The following is a 24,812-nucleotide window of genomic DNA, read 5'->3' as shown; positions in this document are numbered from 1 at the left end:
GTCTGAGGGGAGGAGACGGAGGGAGGAGGAGGACGACGACCGGGAGGAAGAAGTCCTCGGAACTCGAGCGCAGGGACTGCGGAGGAGGAGAGGAAGGCGGAGCGGAGAGGCGGAGACGCAGCCCGGCAGGGGCGGCACGGCGCTCGGAGTCCCGCGCCGGCCAGTGTGAGAAGCAGCGAGCAGGCGACGCCGCTGCAACTGCGGCGCATCCGATCTCCGGGCGTTGCGCGGCCTCGCTGCCGGGAGCCGCGCCCCAGGTAAGCCGCGGTTGGGGCGGGTCTCCGAGGTCCGGGGCTGTGGCTGGGCCTCTGAGCTTCTGCGGCCCCTCAGCTCTAGTGACTCATCCTTCCAGCAGCTTCCTAGCCTGGGACGCAGGGATCCGCTGAGGGAGCGGCGGGTGTCACCCTCTTCCTTTCACAAGATGGCGCCGTGGGAAGAGCCTGGGGCCGTGGCGGTCCCCAGCCCGGTCCTTGGGTCTCTGTCCGGGCCGCTGAGCCGAATCGCATCCGGGGTGAGAGGGTGGTTCAGGAGCGCGCCCGCAGGGCCCAGCGGAGCTCCTGGCCCCGGTACCCCAGTTTGATTTCTCTGCTTCTTCCAGACAGCACAGGCCTACAGCAGGTGGGGATTGGGGAGCTCCGCCTACCTCTGACTGACTTGGCCGGGCTGTATGAATGGTGGGATCCTCAGGTCTCTCGTGGGAGGTGGTGAACCCAGGCCGTGGGCCTTAGTGGGAGCTGGTTAACATCCTGACACCTCCAGAAGTTTAAAGCCTCGACTGCCACACTTGGCAAATGAAATAGTTTTTGCCTTGCCGAAATAGATTCAAAGTTCTGAATCAGTTGCCTTGCACGTAACTAATTAAAAAAAAAAAAAAAAAAAAAAAAAGCTATGTGACATCTTTCAGAATACCGAGGACTGCCCAGAGTCGTTCTTAATGTAAAATTTGAACCCATAGGGTTGTGAACAAAGCAGTGTCTGCCACAATTTAAGGGCCTAGTAAAAATTTTAATCAAAGACTACCTAACTGTATAAAATTATTACCACTTTAACGACTCAAGGTGCATATTAAAGGTTTCTTTTGCGGAATAAAAAATGCAAGTAGTAAGTACTGCTCTGTGCATTGAGCAAGTAGCTTCACTCTGAGTGCCCCCAGCCCTTGCACTTACCAGCAATATCATGGTTTATTCTCTGCTTGAGGTCTTTGAAAGTAAAGATTCAGCTTTTGCACTTTAAAAGACATTGACTATGAAGGCACCCACCTGTCACCCCAGCACTCTGGAAGCTGAGGTAGGATCAGGAGTCTAGGCCATCCCTAACCTATTCTTTGCTTGCCTAGACTACAAGTCCCTGTCTCTCAAAAATGCTATGGGGATGTGGGTGCAGGAAACAGTTTTTAAACAAAACTAAGTACAAAGTTTTGTTTATGTGCTTTATGAGAATTGATGTTTCCCTGGGATTTTGGAAGTACCATAAGCATACAGAACAAGTTTTGTCCTGGATAAGTAATTTACTGTTTTGTAGGGAAGGCACAATTGAGAAACATTTAAGGTGAAGGTATGTTGGTGACCTTTCAGTCTGTACGAGTCTATTGATCTACAAGTATTAACTAATTAGTTAATTCACCAAGAGGACATTTTAATTGCCAATTCCAAACACTGTGTACTTAGTAAGCACTGTATTAGAGACTACATATGTTGTCGTAATTCACACGGTTGCTATGCAGTGTTAGAGTATAATGGATATAGAGATTTGAAAATTAAAACTGCTTAGGCAGAAATTGGCATCATGGGACTACACTTCAAAATCTGGTTTGTTTTATGGATTGGGGGAAAATGGGAGTTTTACTTAATTACTTTTGACGCTCTTACTGTATAGTTCTGGATGGCTTGAAACATGATTTGCAGACCAGTCTAGTCTGGAACCCACAGCGATTCATCCACCTTTTTCTGGCCCTGGAGTGCTAGAATTAAAATCTTGGACCACTAATCTGTCTGTTTTTAAAAAAGCCTTGCTGAATATTTCCGACTGGCACGCTTCTGTCTCAGCTTCTCAAGTTCTAGGACTACAACAGGCAAGCTCCATCATGCCAGACTGAAATGGTAGTTGTATTCATGTGCTATTGGTTAGGAGTTCAAAGATCTCATCTGTAAATGTGTCAGTATTTATTGGTAAAGATAGGAACTCTTCAAAGCTAGTAACTAGATTAGGCTAAGGGGTGGTATTTTCTTTGATAGCCCTGGAGGCAAAGGCGAATGTACTACTGATTGATCTCTTGGAGTTCAGGAGCAGCCAGGGCTACGCGGAGAGACCTTGTCTTAAAACAACAGATAACTAAGATCATTTGTCATTTTCAAGTATTTACATGTATCCAAATTTTATAGGAAATACAAATTTCTTACTTGAAGTGTAAATTAAATATAGATGCTTTTGATCAAAGAAATTTTTTAGGGAGAAAATCCTTAGTATATGTTGTTTTTAATAAGCTTATAATCCACATCTCGTTATGTGTATGGTGTTTGTATTTGTATGTATTCCTGTGTGGCGGTATGTACATTTCACAGCATGTTTGTGAAGATAAAGGGACAATCTCAGGTCTTAGTCCTCACCTTTTTTCACCATACATGGTTCCCAGAATCCAAACCCAAACATAGACTGCAAGTGCTTTATTCAGTAGTTTTTCTTCTCCTAGAAACAAAGTCACTATGTACCCTGGGCTAGCCTAAGAAGGACTTCATAGCCCTCATTCCTCCAGTTCTCTGAGTACTGAGATTGCCTGCTTGTCCCCTTCCAGATTCCATATATTGGTAAGAGGTTGAAATAAAATATTAAGATTGACTTGTAAATAAGCTGAAAGAGTGCTTCAAATATTTTCCAGCTCTACCAAGATTAGGTGTCTGGGTGCACATCTTAAAAACCTGAAGAAGCCTTTCAATGCTACTTTGTGATGCCCTATTTAAACAGAGGGGAGAGGATTGCCACTCAGACCAGCTTTTTCCAAATACATTGATTAAACAGAAAATAATTCATATATTGTTAGCCCCAAAGCTATCCCCCAAAATTACTGTAAGTCACTCCTAGTCGTACCAAATAGAGAAATCATTATCAAGCACACAATTATAGAAGTTAAAAAAAAAAAAACTTTAACCCAATTTAACCTAATTTTTCTGTCTTTCAACTGTTTTTTCTTCCTTTCAAGATTTTGGGTTTAGTTTATATGTCTGTGGATTTGTGTTTTTGAATGCTGGTGCCCAAGAAAGCCTGAGGAGGATGTCAGACCACCTGAAGCTGCTGTTAAGGGTGGTTGTGACCACCCTATAAATTGACCTCCAGTCACCTAGAATTGCAGCACTCATAGCTGCCATCTCTCTAGCACCTAGAATTTGAATTCTTGATTGACTTCTTAGATTGCTCTGTCAGAGTTAATGTGCGATCTCAGTGGGGTTACTTTACCTTTCAGTGCCTGTTTCCTCATTTATAAGAGTTCTGATAATGCTTGATACTGTTGTGACTTTATTAAGTATGTAGAATACTAACTGGGACAAAGTCAAGTCTTCTTTCTTTCTGTTTGCTTGTCTGTTTTGGACTTAGAGTTTGCTGTTTTCTGGGCAAGCACTCTTCTAGTCCCCAACTCCAAAGTCAAATTGTTGAAGGTTAGTTGCTATTTAGTTTTGCAATCAGGTCTTGACTTGTTATCCATGGCTTTGAGTCCTGTCTCAGACTTCCCAAGTTTGGCATTGCTGTTGCCACCACACCCTACAGAAAACTTAGCTCTTTCCTTTTTTCATTTTTCTTGGTTAATATACAGGGAGGTGGGTTATGGGTAATATTTTCATTTGTGTCATATTTTGTTCCTATTGTTCTTCCTTGTCCTCCTCTCTTACCCATTTCTTCTTTGTAAATTGTCTACCTTCTGCTTTAATGATACACATATTTTATTACTTTGTCCTTTTTTTCCTTAAGATTCCTCACAGTCCTTCTGAAGGTTAACTTGAGGTGATTTTAAACTCAACATGTGTGCCATTATTTCTCTTTGAAGGTGGCAAGATAAATTAAATGATTCTATCTAGTTAGTTGGTCATTACACTACAGTGAATAAACTTACTAATGTGAATAATACTGATTTGCTTTGTCTTGATTTATTTACTTATTTTGTGTTTCCACAGGTATTTTCTCCAGAAAGAAAACAAAAGTGATACCTTGAATCCTGGAAGTTCATCTAGGAATCTGAAATAAGAGACTTCTTTAAAATTTGGACATGGCTAATCGAGGAGCAACAAGACCCAACGGGCCAAATACTGGAAATAAAATATGCCAGTTCAAACTGGTTCTTCTAGGAGAGTCTGCTGTTGGCAAATCAAGCCTGGTGCTTCGCTTTGTGAAAGGCCAATTTCATGAATTTCAAGAGAGTACCATTGGGGGTGAGATTCTTATTTTCCTTTTAATTATTTAACTAATTCATACATTAATATTTGTTCTAAATGTGATTTTGAATAACTAAATTGATCATGTAAAGAAGAAAGTTTTAGGAGACCTCAAACTTTAAAATGCACTTTATTTTGGTGTTTGTTCAAACAAGTTGTTGTACCCTCAACTGTTCTGCAATTCCTGTGAATTTCTGACTGCTGTGCTTCTACCTCCTAATTATTGGGATTACAGATGTATTCCAACCAGTCATTGTTTTTTGACTCAAACAATATTTAATTGGGGGAGGGGGAGTGGGCAAAACACAAAATTTAAACCTCTTGTTTATTTAGGTAAGAAAGTCTTCCTTTTAGGACAAGGTCTTGCCCAATCTCCCATGCTTCCTGTGATTTTTTTTTTTTTTTTAATGTATATGAGTATACTGTAGCTGTCTTCAGGCACACCAGAAGAGGGCATCTGATTCCATTACAGATGGAACCTGTGGAAGAGTAGTCAGTCAGTGTTCTCAACCACTGAGCCATCTCTCTAGCCCTTCCTGTGAACTCTTGGCATTCCTGCTTGCCGTGGCCTACCAAGTATGGGGTTACAGATTTAGTTATCATACAGGGCTTACTTTGTTTTTGAGTCGGGGCATCAAACCTAGCACAGCTTTATTTCATATTTTTTTGGGAGAGTGAGATAAGATGGGACTTTCATAAGATGAGACTCATAGCCTAGGGTTGGCTTGGAACAGAAGCTAGGTAGTTACAGTTGACCTTGAATATCTGGTCTTCTACCTCCTGGATGGTGAGATTACAGGTGGGCCACCACAACCCATGTTTGTGATACTAGAAATGAAACCCAGGGTTTTATGCATGGTGGGAACTAAGGTATGTCTCGGCAGTGATTATTTAACAGTTTTTATCTTTAGTCCTCCAGTGCATACTACTTTTGTTTAGGTTAGGGAAGTCACATGTTAATTTTCCTTTTACATGAAATGGAAATAACAGCTTTACCTGAAATGAAAACAGATGTTCTTATCTCTAGACAGAGAATAAATTGTCAGTGTATTTAGACAAAAAACAGTGTAATTGTTGCTGAGTAATTTTTAGCATTGTTAGTATGCTATACAATAATTTTTTGGATGATACCTAATTAGTATTTGATGTAAAGTAGGAGCTGGGGAGATGACTAAGCAGTTAGTATTGGTTGCTCTTCCAGAGGTAAGAACTTTTGGCCCAGACTTTATTTATTTAGACCAGTGGTTTCCAACCTGTAGGTTGAGACCTCTTTAGGAGGTTGAATGACCCTTTCACAGGGGTTGCACATGTCATATATCCTAGTATACATATGTCAGCTATGTATACTATGACTTATAACAGTAGCAAAATTATAGCTATAAAGTGGCAACAAGATAATTTTATAGTTTCAGGTCACCATAGCATGAGAATCTGGTTGCCTAGTTAGGAAGATTATCTACTGACTTAGACAAGATTTATTACTAAAATGCACAGTTACTAGGCAGGATAGGACATCCCTTTAATCTTAGCACTCAGAAGGCAGAGGCACATGAATTCCTCTGAATTGGGAAGTAAAGACAGGAGAATTAGAAATTCAGAATAGCTTTGGCAATGAGTTTTGAGATCCTCCCTCAAAACACAGTGCCATTTACAGTGTGAGAGCAGTGTATAGTCTGTATATCTTTAAATTCCAGCTCCCAGGAGGCTCAGGCCAGCCAAAGCTCAGTGGTGAGACCCTGTCTTAACCCAATAGAATAAAATCTACATTAACACACTTCATGTAGTGGTTAAAGTTTATTGTAATCCTAGTACTTGGCTGGCTATATGAGATGTGAGGATTGCTGTGAATTTGAAGGCAGCCTAGGTTATATGAGAACTAGCTTAATAGCAAAAACAAGAACTAAGTAAACCAGTAACAAATGAAATACAGAAATGTAAAAAGCTAATATTTTCTAAACCTGAGACTCCCTAAAGAAATTAGTTATGCAGATTGATTCACACGGGTAGTATGAACATTTTACAGCCAAGTTTGGGAAATTAGGCACAGTAAATTCTCAGTAATTTTAAGCTCATTTCTTAGTTTTCACAAATGTGGCCAGCCATGTAGACTAAATGTATTTCACTCAACATCAAATGAGTTATTTTTTTAGAAGATTACCTGGGGGGGGGGTGGTTACAGGTAAATAGATTACTACTTGTATGTATGTCAGTTTCTGCTTATTACAATTAGTGATGATGTATTAAATCACTTATTAAATAGTGTGGATATTTTGTGCTTAAGTTAATAGGAATTTGTGGGTGTGTTCATTGTCTTAATTTCATTTATTTTGCTTTAGAGACAAGAGTTTACTATGTAGCCCAGGCTGACCCAAACTCACTGTGTAGCCCATCCTGGCCTTAAACTCATAACCTTATTACCTCCTGCTGGAATTACAGGCTTGGGCCACCACACCAGGATATTTGTTTGTATTATTTGCTTCTTAAGGCAGTGTTTATGTAGATAATCTCCACTGGCCTTAATTTATTTATCATGATATTTATTTATTGCATGTGTATTGACTGATATACCACAGTATATATTTGTCGGACAGAGGACAACTTTCTAGAGCTGGCTCTCCTTCCACAATACATTTTCAGAGCTCAAACTCAGGTCATCAGGTGCTTTTTTTTACCCACCCTTGATAGATAACACAATAGTTGTCAAACAGTATGTGCATGTATTATGAAGTATATTTGACTTTTGTTCTTCAGTTATACCTGTTCTCTCTTTGCTAGCTGAGGCGGTGAGGAAATGAAAAGGCAGACTCTAGACACATGGAAATAGCTGGGATTGGTTGCACTGGGATCTCTAGAGGAGAAATCAGAGCACCCCCAGAAGCTCAGCATGTTTATTATAGAGATGAACATGGAAGCAGGTTATTGCATACAACAGAGCAAGGAGTAGAGGTAGTACATGCAGGTAAACAGAGGTAAGGTTTCTGGTATACAACTGGATCAAGAAGACAGAAGTGTCTGTATGGGAACAGTTATCAGGCTATAAAAATCCCAAAGGAAACAAACTACGATGGAATTTTCTACACACTGCTAAAGCTTACACCTCAGTCCCTTAAGGAAGGCTTTGCGGTTCCTCTGAGCCTAAGGCTATGGAGATCTGCGCATGGTATTGTCCATGACATACCCATGTCAACCACACATATTCACCTAGGACCTCACTATAATACCTTAATAAAACTAACAGGAAAATAAGGTTATTTTTTAGTAAAGAAGCCAAGTGAAATTTTATATTTATGTGTACTTTTATTTGTCTTTGCTTTGGTTTTGATACTGTGTCTCTAACACAAACAGGCCTCCACTCAGTAGTTTGGCCTTGGCTTCCTGAGGTGTGCCACCATACTCACCTTACTGGTGTTGATGGTACTGGTTAGTTGGTTGGATTTGTGTAGATGGGATCTTACTTGTCGAGCAGGTTGACCTTGAACTCACAGTGTAGCTAAAGCTAACCTCAACTGATTGTCCTGCCTTCACTACCCAGATTCTCTACCTACCATTCCCTGCTTTTTGACCCAGATGTGGGTAAGAATTTATTATTTGAAACAAGGGTTGTTGGGACTAGTCCTGAATTTTAGGTCTTGAGAGCTAGACCTTGTTTAATATATTGTATTGATTCATTAAAAACAAGAAATACCTTTTTTTCCCTTTTTTTAAGCAATAAGGGATACTTTTAAACTACTTTGTTTCTAGGTTTGTTGTTGTTGCTGTTTGGCTTTGAGTTTTTTGTTTGGGTTTTGAGAAGATCTTCATCTGTAGCCCAGGCCCTTATAGTTATCTTCCTGCCTGAGCTTTCCTGAGGGCTGAGGCTAAAAGAATGAGCCACCACATTTAGTTTATTGTGTTTTTTAATACAAAAATAAAATTCCTGTATGGTGTCCTTGGTTTTAAGTGAAAGAATGTTATCGTAATGTATAATATTATTTCCTCTTAGAACTTATATCCATGGGTTTATAGGTTGTATTAAACGTTGGTAGAAATTTGATTTTTCATTATTAGTTTGTTAAATGAAGTATTGAACCGGATAAAGATTTTCAAAGAACACCTTTTGTTTCGAGTTGTTATAAGTACTGGGATTGAACCTAGAAGCTCATGTAGACTAGGCTAGTGCTCTACCGCTGTGCTACTTCATTCCCAGCCCCAGGTGTTCTTTTACATTGCATGTGATGGTGCATACTTAATCCCAACACTTGGGAAGCAGAAGCAGGCAGATCTGTTTTGGGGCCAGCTTGTTCATTAAAGTATCAGGACTCACAGTCTCTGTCTCAAAAACGAAACAAAAAATACAAAAAGTTTTTGCTTAGCATTCATAAGGTCTTAGTTTCAATCCCCACAGCCCCAATATAACAAAATATAATAGGATATGGTCAATTGTTTATCTTTTTGATCCTCTTAAAGTGGTAATTGCAAAGAATCATTATAAATCATGAGTATTAGTATTTTGACCTGTCTCAGTGTTGTTGGGGTTAGGGAGCTGGTGATGGTCAAGTATTTGAAAATGTTCAGCAGACTAACTTGACCTAACATAGTGTAAACTGCCTGTTCATTTGGCCATTTTGTCGTATACTGGGGCATAGTAGATTGTCTGAAGTTTATTCCCTATTTTCAAACACTGTACTACTTGAAATCACATGTGTTAGCTGTAATCCCAGCACTTGGAAGGTGACAAAAGGATAAGTTCAACACCAGCCTCAAGTATGAAATAAGTTTGAAGTTATGTCTCTCAGAAAAGGAAACAGTAATTCAAGAAAGTTTTTGTGGTTGATTTGTTTTTGAGACAGGGTTTCTTATAGCCCAGGCTGACCTTGAGTTTACTGTGTAGTGATGAGCTGTTCCTTCTTCCCCAATGCTAGAATTAGAGGCCACAAAATTGCACAATGAGTGTACAATGATGGGGATTGAACCCATGAGTTAGTATATGATAAGTAAATTACTACCACCTAAACTACATTTTCAACTCCATTTGGAAGGTTTGGAATTTTGTTTGGTTTGTTTTATTTAATTAGTATTTTGAATGTGTCATGGCATGTATGTGGAGGTCAGAGAACTAAAACTTCCTTTTGCCATATATTCCAGGGATAGAATTCAGGTTATCAGGTTTGTGTGCCAAGCACCCAAGGCCATTTTGCTGGCCCAGGTTTTTGTTCTTATCAGCTATCTTGATGTAAGCATAATCTCTAGCTATTTAATTACTAACCCATCAAAAAGAGATTTTTTGTTCGTATCATGGGCCTTTTTCTTTATGTATTGTTAACATTAGAAACTGAACCTAGTGCTTTACCCATGCTAAACAAGTAATCTACTTCTGAATTATAGTCCAGCCCACTTTATTTTCCTCTTTGTTTTTTAAGACAGGGTCTTTGAACTCCTTGCTTAGAGCAAGATTTAAATTCTGTATTAGTCAGGGTTCTCTAGAGTCACAGAACTTATGGGTAGTCTCTATATAGTAAGGGAATTTGTTGATGACTTAGTCTGTAGTCCAACTCCCCAACAATGGTCAACAGCAGATGTTAATGGAAGTCCAAGGATCTAGCATATGCTGAGTCCCACAAGGCAAGCAAGCACAGAAGAGTCTTCCTTCTTCTATTGTCCTTATGTAGGTCTCCAGCAGGAGGTGTAGCCCAGATTAAAAGTGTGTACTACCACGCCTGGATCTGGTTTGTTCCAGGTGACTTGAACTCAGAATCTCCTTGTCTTTCCTGAAATATATAGCCACTATGCCCCAGAAGCTCTATGCCACTGTAAATTCTAACAGCAGATTCTTCCTCTTCAGCTATCAAAGTAGCTGAAAAAAAATTTTTTTTTAGGTCCAGTGATATCTTTGGACTTTAAATAATTCCAGTACTTTACAAATCTCTCCACTGATCCCTTGGTTTCTTTCTCTTCTTTTTTTTCCTCTCTCCTTTATTTTGAGACATTCTTGCTGTACAGTCGGGATAGGCCTTGAAATCACATTTCCCCTTAGTTCCTAGTACCAAAATAACAGGGATGGGGGAATGGCACTCTTATCTTTGTAAAACAAAACATCATAAATTAGCAGTACATTTGGGGTCATATTGTATTTGTATCTAATTTGTAAATTTCAGAATGGTGTTAATTTATAAAAACAATTTAACCTGTTAAGATCACACATTTCTAAGTCTCAAGGGTGCATTAGTATGGCTGTATAAAAGCACAAAATTTTATAGGTGAAGAAGCCAAGGCAGTAACTTCTATGTTTTGCCTGGATTTTTGCAGTTAATTCAGATCAGGTCCTTCAGTGCAACTGTTGTATAATTGCCTGTGTGGGATTTTTTTGTTGTTTGTGGATTGGGGTATGGTTTTTTTTTGTTTTTTTTTTTTTTTTTTTTGCAAGAAGTTGAGACTAGAAAATTAGAGTGCCCATTACAAGCGTTGTGCTGTGTAATCAAATAATTAAAAGTTGTTGACTCCTCTTTTTATGTATCAGTTAAAATAATGTGAAAGTGCTTTCAAAAACCGTTGCCTTAGAAAAAGGAGGTAAAAGGGCTGGGTGATAGTATGCTTTTTCCAGGCTAGCCAAGACAGCATAGTGACATCCTGCCTAAAAGAGGAAAAGGGGGTAGGGGAATTAAGGTTTTCAGTGGGTCTCCAAGGTACCTAACTTCATTGTTTGCCATTGAAGCTCTGAGTTTCTGCGCCCCTCCCCCGTATATACATTATGTTACAAACTATTTTTATGTGGTTGCATATATGGGGATTGGACAACGACTTGTGTTTGTTCTCTTCTACTACCATGTGGGTCCCGAGAATTGAGCTCAGTTGTAGCAAGCTGGCTTTCCTTGACAATAGTCAAGTCAAGATTTAGCTTGAGTGCTTTGAAAGAAGGACCAGGCTCAAGTTACAGTGTCCGTACCAGTCTTGTAAGAAAAGTGTAGTGTGACACCATATAATGCAGGTAGGTCTCTTGGAACATACAATCTACTGAAATATCTTAACAGAAGAGCTTCCTTGGTTTTCTTTATAATGGCCACATGTCTATTCTATTTTATTTGTTAATGGTAAAATTTCTCAATGTTCTTTATTGTCGTATTTTCTTTCATACTTGCAATCTCATTTTTTGTTTTATTTTCTTAACCAACACACACACACATATACTCCCTCCCTCCCTTCCTGGTGCTGGGGACCAAACTAGGGTCTTTGTAAGTTATACAAAACACCCAACTGCTGAGCTGTGTCCCCAGCTCCAATGTTAGACATTTAACCCTCTCGCTTTTCTGTTTGCAGTTTCAGGTTACAATCCAATAATGGATGTCATCTTCAAATGTTTGCACCTGAACTTATTTCTGTAATGTGATTATTACATATGGTTATAAAACCAAAAGAAGCTTTAATGACTGAGATTTAAAGGGTTCCTGTCTTTTCATAAGTTTTCTCCCTTAGAACACTTCTAGTTTCTATGGGAATCTTGGCTTAATTCCTGTAAGTACCTGTAACTGTTAATCTGATGGATTTGGGAGGTTAATTTGTTATTTTGGCCTGGAACTCAAAATGTCCTCATACTTCAGTTTCCCAAGTACTGACATTACATGGGTATGTGCCACCACCCATAATCATTTATCTGTGCTGTGTTCCCTGTCTCTACTGGGTGAAGTAGTGTAATCCCAGCATTCAGGAGCCAGAGGCAGGTGAATAACTATCAAATTTGGGGCCAGACTTGTCTTTGTAAGGAGTTACAGGTCAGCCATAGTTACATAGCAAAGCCCTGTTTTTTGGGGGGTTTTTGTTTGTTTGTTCATTCGTTTGTTTTGTTTGGTTTTTTAAGATTTTAAAAATACATTTGAATGTTTTGTTTGCATGTGTCTTAGTACACCACCTGCATGCCTTGTGCCTGAGAAAGCCAGAAGACAGCATTTTGAATACCTTTCAACTACCATTATAGGTGGTTGTGAACTGCACCTAGGTACTGAAACAACAGTTAAATCACCCCAGCTTCAAAGCCTCATACCTTTTTTTTTTTTTTGCCACTTATATGTTGTAAAAATCTCAGCCTGTAACAAAAAGTATCATTTGCAGTTAAGTGTTTGTAAACATTTTCCACTGTCCACATATAGCTATAACCCCTTAAAGCAAGTTAATTGTATTTACTTTTCCCGTGAATTGTGAATTCATAAGATAGTAATTACTAAGGCTTGGCTTTTTTTTTTTAAACCACAAAAAAGACTTTATTATCAGATGAACAGAGCAAGAAACAGAATATTAGGAAGTGGGAAGCAGATAAGTAATTAGATGACAAGCAAAGTCATTAATGCAGCATTTCAAAATATCTCTACTTTATTAAGACACTATTTGTCCTCTCCTGGTTCTGCTAGGAATTAGCATCAAGATATTTTCTAGTACTCCTTTGCACTCTCAACATCTTTCCTTGCTTCTATTTTTTCTTGATTCCCTTTTTCCATTCTCCTTTTTCATTTTTCTTATTCCCCCCTTTTTTGTTTTAATTTCTCCTTTCTCTTCTCATAAAAAAATACATATAAAATAAAATAATCAAGAAAAACAGTTTGTGATTACTTCTCTAATTGTTAGCATCTTTCTCTGAGCCCAAATGGATGATTGTGATCTTGAACTTTTTTACATTCTTTTGCCCTACCCAGCTCTCACTGCTGGGGTTATAAGTGTGTACTACTATGCCTTTTTGATCAGTTTTAACATCTTTCCATGTGTATGTGTGCTTGCTTTGCCTATACGTAATGTCCGCATACAGAGCCTATAGGGGCCATAGGAGGATCAATCCCTGGAATTGGAGTTACAGACATTGTGAGCTGTCTGTCATGTGTGTGTGTGGCGGGGGGGATTGAACCCAGCTCCTCTGGAAGAAGATGCCATCTTCTGGTGTGTCTGAAGACAACTACAGTGTGCTCACATACATAAAATAAATCTTAAAATCATATCCATGTACTAGCATTTCCAGCATATGGTAGTTAATGTTTAGATAACATGACTAGCTTGAGTCCTAGCTAGTTAACTGCCTTAAAGGACTCTACAGACTTCATTCTAGTACCCAGGAAGCTGAGCTAGGAGCAAGTCATTCTGTTTGTTTCTCAACTGCAGAAGGTCATAAACATTTGGGATTATACCTCTATTTCCTTTTTTCTTCTTACAGTGTAGAAGATTAGGCCCAGGACTCTATTTAGGCACTCTTCAGCCTAGCCAATCCATCTTTATTTATTGGAATAGGGTCTCTCTTATGTAGCCTTGACTAGTCTGGAGCTCACTGTGTATACCAAGCTGGTCTCAAACTCAACAGAGATCTACCTGCCTCTGCCTCCTGAGTGCTAGAATTAATGGCATGTTTCATCATGCCTAGGACATCCATTTTTTGATAGCTTCATTTGCTTCCATATTTTACATGTTATGAACATTGCTGCTTTGAACATTGACAAAATACTATTTGATACTGCTTTTTATTAATATTGGATCTGTAGGTCCTACAGAGGTCAGAAGAGGGTATCATATTTCTTGGAACTGGAATTATTAATACTTGTGAGCTGCTATATAAATGCTGGGAAATAGATTGAACCTTCTGTAAGAACTTTTTTTTTCTTTTTTTTTTTTTTTTTTTTTTTTGCTGAACCATCTCTTTAGCCCCAACTTTGTGTTGTTAGAGAAATATATTTTTGAGAAGAGTGGATCACCCAGACAGGCCAACATATAGGCTTTTGATGTGCACAGGGTCTCATTGTGTAGTTGATGGGCCTTTAACTCACCCTCTTGACGCATATGGCACCATGCTTAGCTTCCAGGAACTTTATACACACTAAAAATCACTTTGCATTCACCATAGAAATTTTTCTGGGTGTATTCATCAGTGCCTTTTAGATGCTTCAAAAACATAGGGTCTCAGATTTGTTTGTATAGTTAAATCCAGTAATCTTACAGATTATTAGTTGTTAAGTCTAATAAGGTAATTTTTAACTTGAATTTGATATATAACTTGGAAGCCTGGGGATGTAGCTTAGTAGTAAGTAGAGTGTGTGGCTAGTGTGTGTGAATCCCTGAGCATTACAAATAACTGTCTGTGGGTAGAGTCACTTTAGTTCCCGTAGTTCTTCTGTTTCCCGTGTTTTATTAGGCAGTTTTAGGAGAGGTTAACTGTTATTCTTTTGATGGCATCAGTTTGGATATTTTCTTCCCCTTTTGGAACAGTACAGTGGGAACCGGGTTTTTGTAGACTCAATGGTTATAGTTTCAGCTATTATTTATTTACTTTCTTGTAATCCCTAACATTTAGAAAGCTGAGACAAGTCTGTTATAAAAACAAATGTGTTTTTATCCTTAAACAAAACAAAATAAGTAAGTCAGTAAGACTGGTCAGATAGATAGAACATTTGCCTAGCATGTTTGAGTGCCTGTGTTTAAACCCCAGCATCAGAAGAATCAAGTTTAAAGCATCATGTAAAGAGCTTTGGGAGCACGTAAGGAGCAGATCCTGACTGGGGTGACACAGAGTGTTGACAATGATCTGTTCTTACTGTGGTTCCTTGAATCCTGTTACTTTCCAGGGAGTTTCACTTGCTTATTTAGTGTTCAGTTGTACAACTACTAGCTCATCACAAGTCAAGAACTCATGTGTTAGTTAAACTGATACTTGTAGGTTTAAAATAATTTTCAATAACAATTTTATTATAGAGGAAATATTAAATGTTAATACTAAATTAGTGGCATTATGGTTCACAGAATCAGAATTCCTTAGAGCCTTGCTCCTAGGTGGTCTGCCAGTTTTTTGCTTATAAATGGCATAATTGGTGTATTTTTTTTTTTAGAACTGACTCCAATGCTTTTCACAGATTATCTAGATAAAAGGGATTTTTGTTTTAAACTGTTATTATAATGGTTTACTGCTTCTGAAGGGAATTCTAATTTGCTGGTGAGTTATTTTGGATAATACTTATTCAATGTATTTAATGTTTTCTTGAATGTACTTGGAATTTTTAACATTTATGAAGGTTGGCTGTCTTAATTTTTTTTTTCTTCTCTTTGTTCATGTATGCATGGATATACTTGTGCCACACAGTAGCAGAGGACGGCTTTCTCCTTCATAAGGGTTCCAGTAATGGAACTTGGTTATTGTTGTTGCTGCTACTGTTTTGTGTTCATTGGGCCATCTTAATGACCTAGTTGAATGGTTTTTGTTATAACTTACTGGTTTGATAATTGCACTGGAGTTGGTTGCGGCAGTGTAATTTGGCAGTTATGTCCATGGGCTAAGAATTGTTTCTAGTTATGCACACTTTATGTTTTCTTTGTTTTTTTGGAGATTTCTAGAGGTAAGGGTGTTGAACAGAGTATTCTGTTGCCCAAGCTGACCTGAAACACTCTATGTAGCCCAGGCTGGCCCCAAGTTTGTAGCAATCCTATTTATGAGTGCTCAGATAGCAGGTGCTATTCCAGCTTAGTTCTTGACTTTTTGAGATAGGATTTCATTCTGCATTCTAAGCAAGCCTGGAAGTTAATAGATATCCAAAGCTGGCCTTGAATTTCAGGGCAGTCTTTCTGCCCCAGACTATACTGAATGCTGATAGTACAAGCATGTGCTGCCACAGTAGGACAAAATGGAATATGCTGTAGGATATATTCTAGTACCAAAGTTAAAGTAAAAGAGGAATATCAGGGTGTTGTGGAAAGGACTTATATGGAAACTGAGGGCTCATAATGAACCAAATTAAATTATCAACCCCTGTTAACCACTTTAAAGGCAGTGGAAAAGTGGAGCCTAAAACAAGATGGATTAAAATCTCTTGTAATAGCCAACTTTATTCAGGCAGTTTATACCCTGAGGGTCAAACAAATTACCAGAATAAAGTTCTTATGAGTTCAGGTTCTCCTGAGATCACAAGGACAAGATGCATGTGGAAAAAAAACAAGGAAAAACTTTCCACAGAGGCATATAAACAAATAACAAGGGGTTGGGGATTTAGCTCAGTGGTAGAGCGCTTGCCTAGCAAGCGCGAGGCCCTGGGTTCGGTCCTCAGCTCTGAAAAAAAAAAAAAAAAAAAAAAAAAAAAAAACAAATAACAATTGCCAGTTGTAATGGATCAACTAAAGTAAACTCAGTGTGATCTGCTACACCTAGAAGGGGCACCATAACATAATTCAGAAACAATTTTCTGTTTTTTAAAAAACTGAAGTCATAAGATACTTCTTTTCTTGGAGTTTTCACAAAAACACAAGAACATATAGCTCCATTCATGGACTATGTTCTTATAAACCCTTATGTTTATGTATGGCTTTAACCTCAGGCTACGCTCAATTTCATGATTCTACTGCTTCCAGTGAATAAAAGCTAGAATTGCAGGCTTGCATCGCCATACTGAATATAAAGTATTCTTTTATAGGTAGGTACTGTTTGTTGAAATTAGAATCAGAATAAAAACAAAGGTTATTGCCACACAGCCTGACCTGAGATCAATCAGTGTAGCCCACACAGTGGATGGAAAGAACCAACTCCTAAAAGTTGTCCTCTGACCTATACACATACATGGTACACAGATGTATTAATTTTACTTTATGATATGAGTGTTAGCCTGCATGTTTGTCTGAGTACCATATACCCGATGCTATAGGTTTTCAGATCTCCTGATACTGGAGTTGCAGGTGATTGTGAGCTAACGTGTGGGTAGCTAGGAACTGAAACCAGGTCTACGATAAGAGCAAGGAATAGTCTTAACTGCTGAGCCATCTCTCTAGCCCCATTTTTTGTTTTACCTTTTTGCTTGGTCTACATAACAAGTTACAATACAGCCAGAGCTACATAATGAGACTCTTATCTCAAGATGAATAAAAAAGTCTGGGAAGAAAATAATATTCTTAGAAGAAGGGTAGGCGCTGAAGAACTGGCTCTGAAGAAAAGTTTGTACTGCTTTGCAAAGACTGTTTACATATACCAACACAAAATAAACATAAAAAATGACCCTTGAGCATGATGGCACACCTTTGATTCTGGCACTCCTATGGCAGAGGCAGACAGATCGATCTTTAAGTCCAAAGCCAGCCAGGGCTGCATTGTAAAGAGTTTGTCTCAAAGAAATACCTTTTCTTTAACGATAAGAAAAAGTCTGGTGACCTGAGGTTTTCTGAGCTATGCTGTATACTATATATGTATATAGGGCTAGAGAGATGGCTTGGCAGTTAAAAGCACCAGGTGCTCTTTCAGAGATCATGAGTTCAATTCCCAGCAACCACATGGTGGCTCACAACCATCTGTGATGAGATCTGATACCCCCTTCTTCTGTGAAGACAGCTACAGTGCATATAATAAATAAATCTTAAAAAAAAAAACTTAGAGACTAACAACATATACATGACCTGTACAAGTTCAAATCAGACATAGCCCCGGCAAGGAAAAGGAAAAGTTTTTCCCCTAACAATGAAGAAGCTGTTTTCCCTTGATACCTGTAGGGAAAAATAAGTTTTCTTCATTGGGTGACACTGGAGACTATCAGCCATACCCCAGGACTGGCCCCATGTCCAAGAGTAGTTGGCCAACTCAAAATGGACTCTGTAATTTTTTTTTTTATGCTTTCTAGTTGTTTTTCTTGTTGTTGGTTTGTGTGATTGTTTTTGTTGTCTTATTAGATTTGATTTGGTTTTCCTTTTTTGAAAGCAAAAACATGAAGTTTGGGGATAGGGAGGATCTTGGGAAAGTTGGGAGGGGAAAGAATATAATCAAAGAATTGGTACAAAACAATTAAATTTTAAAAAAGAGGCAGTATTATGTTTAACAATCAAATCTGTACTGAAGAAGTGATGAGTATGTATTTGTGCCCAGTTCTCTGTAAAGGCTTTGTTTTAGGAATTCAAGTTTTTTTTATATAGTTTGTGTATATATAACCTATGTACTGTGGGATTTGGGTTGATTTGAGATGCCTTGTGTAGACCCGGTATCTTTGAATTTGATATACCTAATGCTAATTTTGAACTACTATACTTTATATACTATATATACTATCTTTAGCCCTCTACCTCTTGTGGACTAGGATTACCAGCATGCACTACTGTACTCACTTAACATGCTACTGGGGATTTAACCTAGTTTTGTATATGCTAGGCAAGCACTCTACCTATAAAGGTACATTGTCAGCTCCTCCCACTTACTTTCAATAATCTCTAGATTAGTTCTAATACCTGAAATGTGAAGTTGGTAGGCTGAGATGTGGTTATTGGTAGAGCAGTTGTCTAGCATGCATGAAGCCCTGGGTTTAGTCCCCAGTACCACATAAACTGGTTGTGATACGGCACCAATGGGGAGATAAAGAGAAAAGGATCAAAAGTTCAAAGTCATCTTTGGTTATTCAGTGAATTTCAGGCCAGGTTGGACGTCTTATTTTCTTTCTTTTCTTTTCTTTTTTTTTTTTTTTTTTTAATTAAAAAGGAGAAAAAACTAATAGATGCTTTCTTTTTCAGCTGCCTTTCTAACCCAAACTGTGTGTCTTGATGACACAACAGTAAAATTTGAAATATGGGATACTGCTGGTCAAGAACGGTATCATAGTCTAGCACCAATGTACTACCGAGGAGCACAAGCAGCCATAGTTGTGTATGATATCACAAATGAGGTGGGTATAAAATCGTACTACCCTAAAGCCAGTTTGAATAATAATTTAGTACTTACACTTTGGTTAAAGATTCCTGGAAATCTGTTTGTAGACAGTCAAAACATTCCTGCAAAGCTTTTGTGAGTGATCTATAAAATGAAAGAGCCTTAAATGGCATGGCACTAAAATTTTCTTACCACAGGGTCACCCCTTTGGGGACCTTTCACAGAGGTTGCCTAAGACATCCTGCATGTCAGATTTTTACAGCACAATTCACAACAGCAACAAAATTACAGTTAACAAGTAGCAGCAAAATAATTTTATGGTTGGCGGTCACCACAATGTGAGGAACTGTATTAGAGGATTTCAGCATTAGGAAGGTTTAAACCCACTGCACTAGAGTCTTTAAATCTCATCTCAAAGAGAATGCTTTCTGACTCTGTTTTGAGCTTATGCCAAATAACTTTTCTTTTAACAGGAATCCTTTGCAAGAGCAAAAAACTGGGTTAAAGAACTCCAGAGGCAAGCAAGTCCTAATATTGTGATAGCTTTGTCAGGAAACAAGGCTGACTTAGCAAATAAAAGAGCTGTTGACTTTCAGGTATGTGGAATTTTACTTTAACTTAAAATCCTTATGTTTTAAAGTAATTTTAAACCTTAAAAATACAGACTTAAAAAAACATACAAAACTGTAATACATAAAATATTTTTTCTGATGCAGTCATGGATATAGCTCAGATGACCAGATAGACACAGATAGACAGATAGTGAGAACTAGCCTAGCATGTATATGTACCTTGGGTTCTATTCTGAGCCACTGCATCAACCAGGCAAGCATAGTAGCACACATAGTACTAGGGAAATAAATGGAAGAGGATGGGTGTGGGGAGTGGGTAAGGACAGTCTTGGCTACGTGAGACCCTGTCTCTTCCCTTTAATTTTATGAAAGATAACAGGAGTACTGTTCTGTTCCGTCCATCCCTCCACTCTCATATACAACACCTGAAAAAAAGTTAATGTTGTTCCTACCTTATGTACATATATACTACATACATTGCCACACAAACAGACAGGTTTGTGTGTGTGTGCGCGCACTCATGTACGTTTGCATAGCTGTCCTTAAAAGGCTGAGTTCTCTGCCTAGAACCCAGGTGCTGGAGGGAAAGAAATACAGATTTTCCTCTGACCTCCACATGCATATTGACTGGCACATACCTACTGCAAATATACATAGCATACATACAGATAAATACATGTACTGTATATATATATGTATGTATTATGTAAAAATGCTTGAATCAGACATAGTAGTGCACCCCTATAATCCCATTACTTGGGAGGCAGAGGTAGGAGGAGTATTGCCACAGTTTTAGGTCAGCTTGATCTTAAAAGACAATTAATTCAGAGTGTCCTCCATCACAAAACAGTAAATGCTGTTCATATTTACAAAATTATTTATATTTATTGGGACTCTTTCCTCATGACATTGCTAAAATGCAGATAGAGGAAGCTACCATGGTGTATTGAGCAGAGCACTTTGCACTTTTAACTGTTTTAATTCTTAAGATGGCCATGTGAAGTCTACTATTTGCCATGCTGTCCAGAACAGATCTTCCCTGCAAAACATCTTAGAGAACTTCGGTTTTGTTCAAAAGTGGCCCTGTGCTGTAACAGTTCAAAGGGATCTCAGTTGTTCTGAGGGGGTCAAAGGCCACAATATAGGTAAACTGGAAAACATGGCAGAAATATAGGACAGTTTGTAATTTTGAAGGAAATAGTTCATAATGTAGTTTGAATTTCATTGCTGCATGTCATTGAAAAATTAAACATGAGGATATAATTCAGTAGCTACCTGTGCTAAAACATTGGGTTTCCATAAAAAGTAGAAGTTGCCATTGTGATTGAAGAAAATTGAGAATAAAGTACACTGTCGCCCCAGTTTTTATTGCGATTAGGTTTAATCTTACATCTGATGAGTAGGGGTAGAATATGTAAAAAGTTATTATAAAAAATATTCATGGTGGATTATTTGACCCATTCTTTGATCCTTTGCTACAGCATATTCTCTGGTTGTTAGTAATAGAAATCAGATAAGGAAATCTATAAAATAAACTGTATACAATATATGCTTAAGGGTTTTTTTTCTTTCAGGAAGCACAGTCTTATGCAGATGACAACAGCTTATTATTCATGGAGACATCAGCTAAGACATCAATGAATGTAAATGAAATATTTATGGCAATAGGTAAGATTAATATTTAATGAAAAGCAAAATGTTTCTTGCTCTTTAAAACTTTTTGATTATACTATTCTTTAGCTTTTATTTACGAAGCAGTATTTTCTTAGGAATACTGTAAAGAATGTTGTGGCCAGCCTGAGCAAAAAAGGCCCTTCCTCAGAATGGGAGAAGGGTTAAAAGAAGTTGGATTGGAAGTTAAGAGGTTCCATATTGTTTTGTTTTTTAATTCTTTCGTCCTGCTTCTCATCCTCCTCCTTTTCTTCCTTTCTCCTTTCTTTTCCTTTCTCTTCTTTCCTTTCTCTCCTCCTTTCTTTTCCATTCTTTCTTCTTTACCTCCTCCTTTCTTTAACTTTTTTTCCCCTTCCAATAGTATGATTTAAACTTGGGACCTCCAGCTTGCTAAGCAGTCTATACCTACACTGAGGTAACCCCATTGCTAGCCACATGATGTCAATTTTATATTCACTCATGAATTCAGTGAATGTTTGGTTATAAAATAGAGGTGAATTAAAAGTTAATCTTACCTAGGTAGATTTTCCCAAAGTAGATGTACTGAAAAGTAGTGCCTCTTATTTGTAAGGAATATGTTCCAAGATACTCTGTGGATGCCTGAAACAGTGGATAGTGTTAAGCCTTCTAATTTGATGCCTTTTCTGTCCTAAGTATACATCACACACTCGCCATACCTCATACAGGGATGAAAAGACAAAACTAGCACAGATTTCCCTTTTCTTCCCTTTTCCATAAAGATTCTTTCCCATCTGGGAAAAGGATCAGACCCCTGACCGTATAAATGGTAGTCAAGTGTTGTTTAGTTTTGAAGATTGTTTTCCTCGGTATTTTGTTGAAGCTGAGTTCAAGTTTGGGCTTGGTGTATATCTGGGCTGGATTAGTACATGGGATTATTGCGTTAGGCCCTCAGATTTCAGAGCGATGGGTATTTAGGGGCTTGGGGCATTGTTTTTACATGACTGATGGCCATGAATCTATGGGGGGCTGTGGCTAATGACAAGGGCGTGGTACCCAGGAGCAGGCAAAGCTCCTGCAGTCTCTTCAGGGTCTCAGGTCTTAGCTCAACTGAGGACCAGGCTAATTTTCATGATATACTTCCCCACACCTACTACCTACTACTAGGCATTGCTTGTAAATATATCTGACTGAACATTTATTATTATTGTGCTTTATGAACCTTCTTTAGAGCAATTTCTAGGGTGGCTCAGTGGAGGTTCTCTTCCCAAACATCAGTGCTTACCGGGCCTGCTTTCCACAACTTAAATTCTAAAGATAATACCAATGAGGGAAAGTAGGGGGCTTAGTGATAGTTAACATGTGTGAGCTTCAGATTTCCTAGAACACAAAATCAAGGTCCAGGATTCAGATGGGCAATAGAATTTGATCACATCCTGACTTGTTCTTAGAATTATTTGTGATAGCGTTTGTCTTGCTTGTTTTTTTTTTTTTTTTTTCTCCAAAATGGAGTCTTGTTTTTGTTTTGAGATTTATTTATCATGTATATAAGTGCACTGTAGCTGTCTTAAAACACACCAGAAGAGGGCATCAAATCTCATTACAGATGGTTGTGAGCTACCATGTGGTTGCTGGGATTTGAACTCAGGACCTGGAAGTCCTCTTAAGAGCAGTCAGTGCTCTTGACCACTGCGCCATCTCTCCAGGCCCAAAATGGAGTCTTGAAACGCTACTCAGGCTAGTCTTAACTCCTGGACTTAAATGGTTGTTCAAACTCATTCTCCATAGTGAATCATGGTAGTTAAAGTCCAGCAGATTGTATACAATAGCAATTTAATGATTATAAAACAGGCTAAGTGTAGCCAATTGGTAGTGGACTTGCCTAGTCCTAATACAACATAAAGTACCAGTAATTAAGTAAACTGTGATTTCTATGGGAATTGATAGAAGAATTGTGTATAGTTCTAGTTATTTTTAACTTTAAATGTTATATCTACAATTGGCCTCTACCTACTACTTCAAAAATACTAAGAAATTAAGCTGCCTTAGTACATCAACGGGGGGGGGGTTATTTATTTGCTTTGCTTTTTGGCATTTAGTAAGTAATAAACATTTGAAATCAGTCACAGAAAACTTTAGAGATAACCCAACTGGGTGAGTATTATAAATAAGCAGGTCTAAATGATCTTAATATGAATAATATGATTTTATTTTATTTCTCAGCTAAAAAGCTGCCGAAGAATGAACCACAGAATCCAGGCACAAACTCGGCCAGAGGACGAGGAGTAGACCTTACTGAGCCTGCACAACCAGCCAGAAGCCAGTGTTGTAGTAACTGAACTCCAGTGTGAACTTCCTAAATGGCAAAAACCATGGAATTGGGAGCATTTAGCCAGCCCAGTGTGACTTCCGAAAAGAGACTATGGTAGAATCAAGTTTCTAATACTGAATTATTTTGAGTGTTTTGAACTTAATTTTTAATAACATGCATGTGTTCCTCCAGGAGTAGAAAGGAAAATGAGAACTGTGTGTACATTTGTTCCATTGGAGAGTTCAGGGGAACAGTTCATCTCCAGTGGGTATTGACCCACTGTTAACCCACCCAGTCTCCAAGCTGGGATAATAGGTATGGAAGATTCAAAATTACTAATGTATGCTTTAGAAAAACATTTGTAGAAGACTAAAAATATCTATGCTTAGCAACAAAAGCCAAGCAAATGGTAACTTCTTTGATTGTCTTAAAAAAGTCTACATTTCACATATTAATAAAGTAATCCCAAGAAAACAGTCCTACATCTCCAGAAAGAAGGAATATTGGTGACATCTTAATTTTATTCAGTCCTGTTACTTAAAATTTGATTGAAAAAAAGAGTCACATGTATCCTCATCCTGTTTTAGGAATATACAAACTGATAAATGTATTTTAACGGATAGTGGTCCCTTCATATGAGCTTCTTTTTAAACAGTGGAAACAACCAGGTATCTGCTTTCTATTTAATCACTGTTGGCTATTACATAGAGGTCGGTCTGGAATAGGGAGGGGGCTCTGCTTCCCTTTGGACATGATTAGTCAGTGCACTAACAATTATGTACATTCAAACTTGATTATTTTAAATATCTTCAGCTGTACTGTAAATAGAGTACTGCATTGTAGTCTCCATATGTTTATTATTTCCTGTAATATTTAAGAATTGCCTAAACATATACAAAATGTACAGTTACTAAATCGCTAATTATTTCTTTCTCCCCTATAAAAGGAAGGGGCTTTGCTGTTCTTACATGGCTAAAACCATAATAAACAATGTACCTGCAGTTTGTAACATAAGTATTACAATGTTATTAGTAATAATCTTGAAGCCTTGTTTTTTTGAAGTCCATTTTATTTTAATCAGTATGTTGCACTAATTATTTTAGGTATTTTCATTATATGAAATCTACCATGTGTCAGATGATTTAATCTATTTAAGCGTTGATCTGCTAGCAGAACTTGTAAATTTTACAGTAACTCAAGATTAGTAAGGAAAACAGTTCACCAGTGTTTAGTTTTATATTGAGGTGCTCAGGTTGGAATAAAGTGGTGTAAAA

The 24,812-nt window shown here is 38.1% G+C and overlaps 1 protein-coding gene across 1 annotated transcript; it reads left to right on the top strand.

Moving 5' to 3' along the window:
• Positions 1–24,786, top strand: RAB5A (RAB5A, member RAS oncogene family). The gene is made up of 6 exons (XM_080917322.1): positions 1–257; positions 4,164–4,418; positions 18,891–19,042; positions 19,500–19,622; positions 21,173–21,266; positions 23,451–24,786. The coding sequence occupies exons 2-6, from the start codon at positions 4,256–4,258 to the stop codon at positions 23,564–23,566; spliced, it is 648 nt and encodes a 215-aa protein (XP_080773448.1). The 5' UTR covers positions 1–257; positions 4,164–4,255; the 3' UTR covers positions 23,567–24,786.
• Positions 24,787–24,812: the final 26 nt, after the last annotated feature.

This window comes from Micromys minutus (assembly GCF_963924665.1).
Source record: "Micromys minutus genome assembly, chromosome: 5".
Lineage (NCBI taxonomy): Eukaryota > Metazoa > Chordata > Mammalia > Rodentia > Muridae > Micromys > Micromys minutus.
Note: the sequence above shows the minus strand (reverse complement) of the source record. Positions and strands in the feature narration are given on the sequence as shown.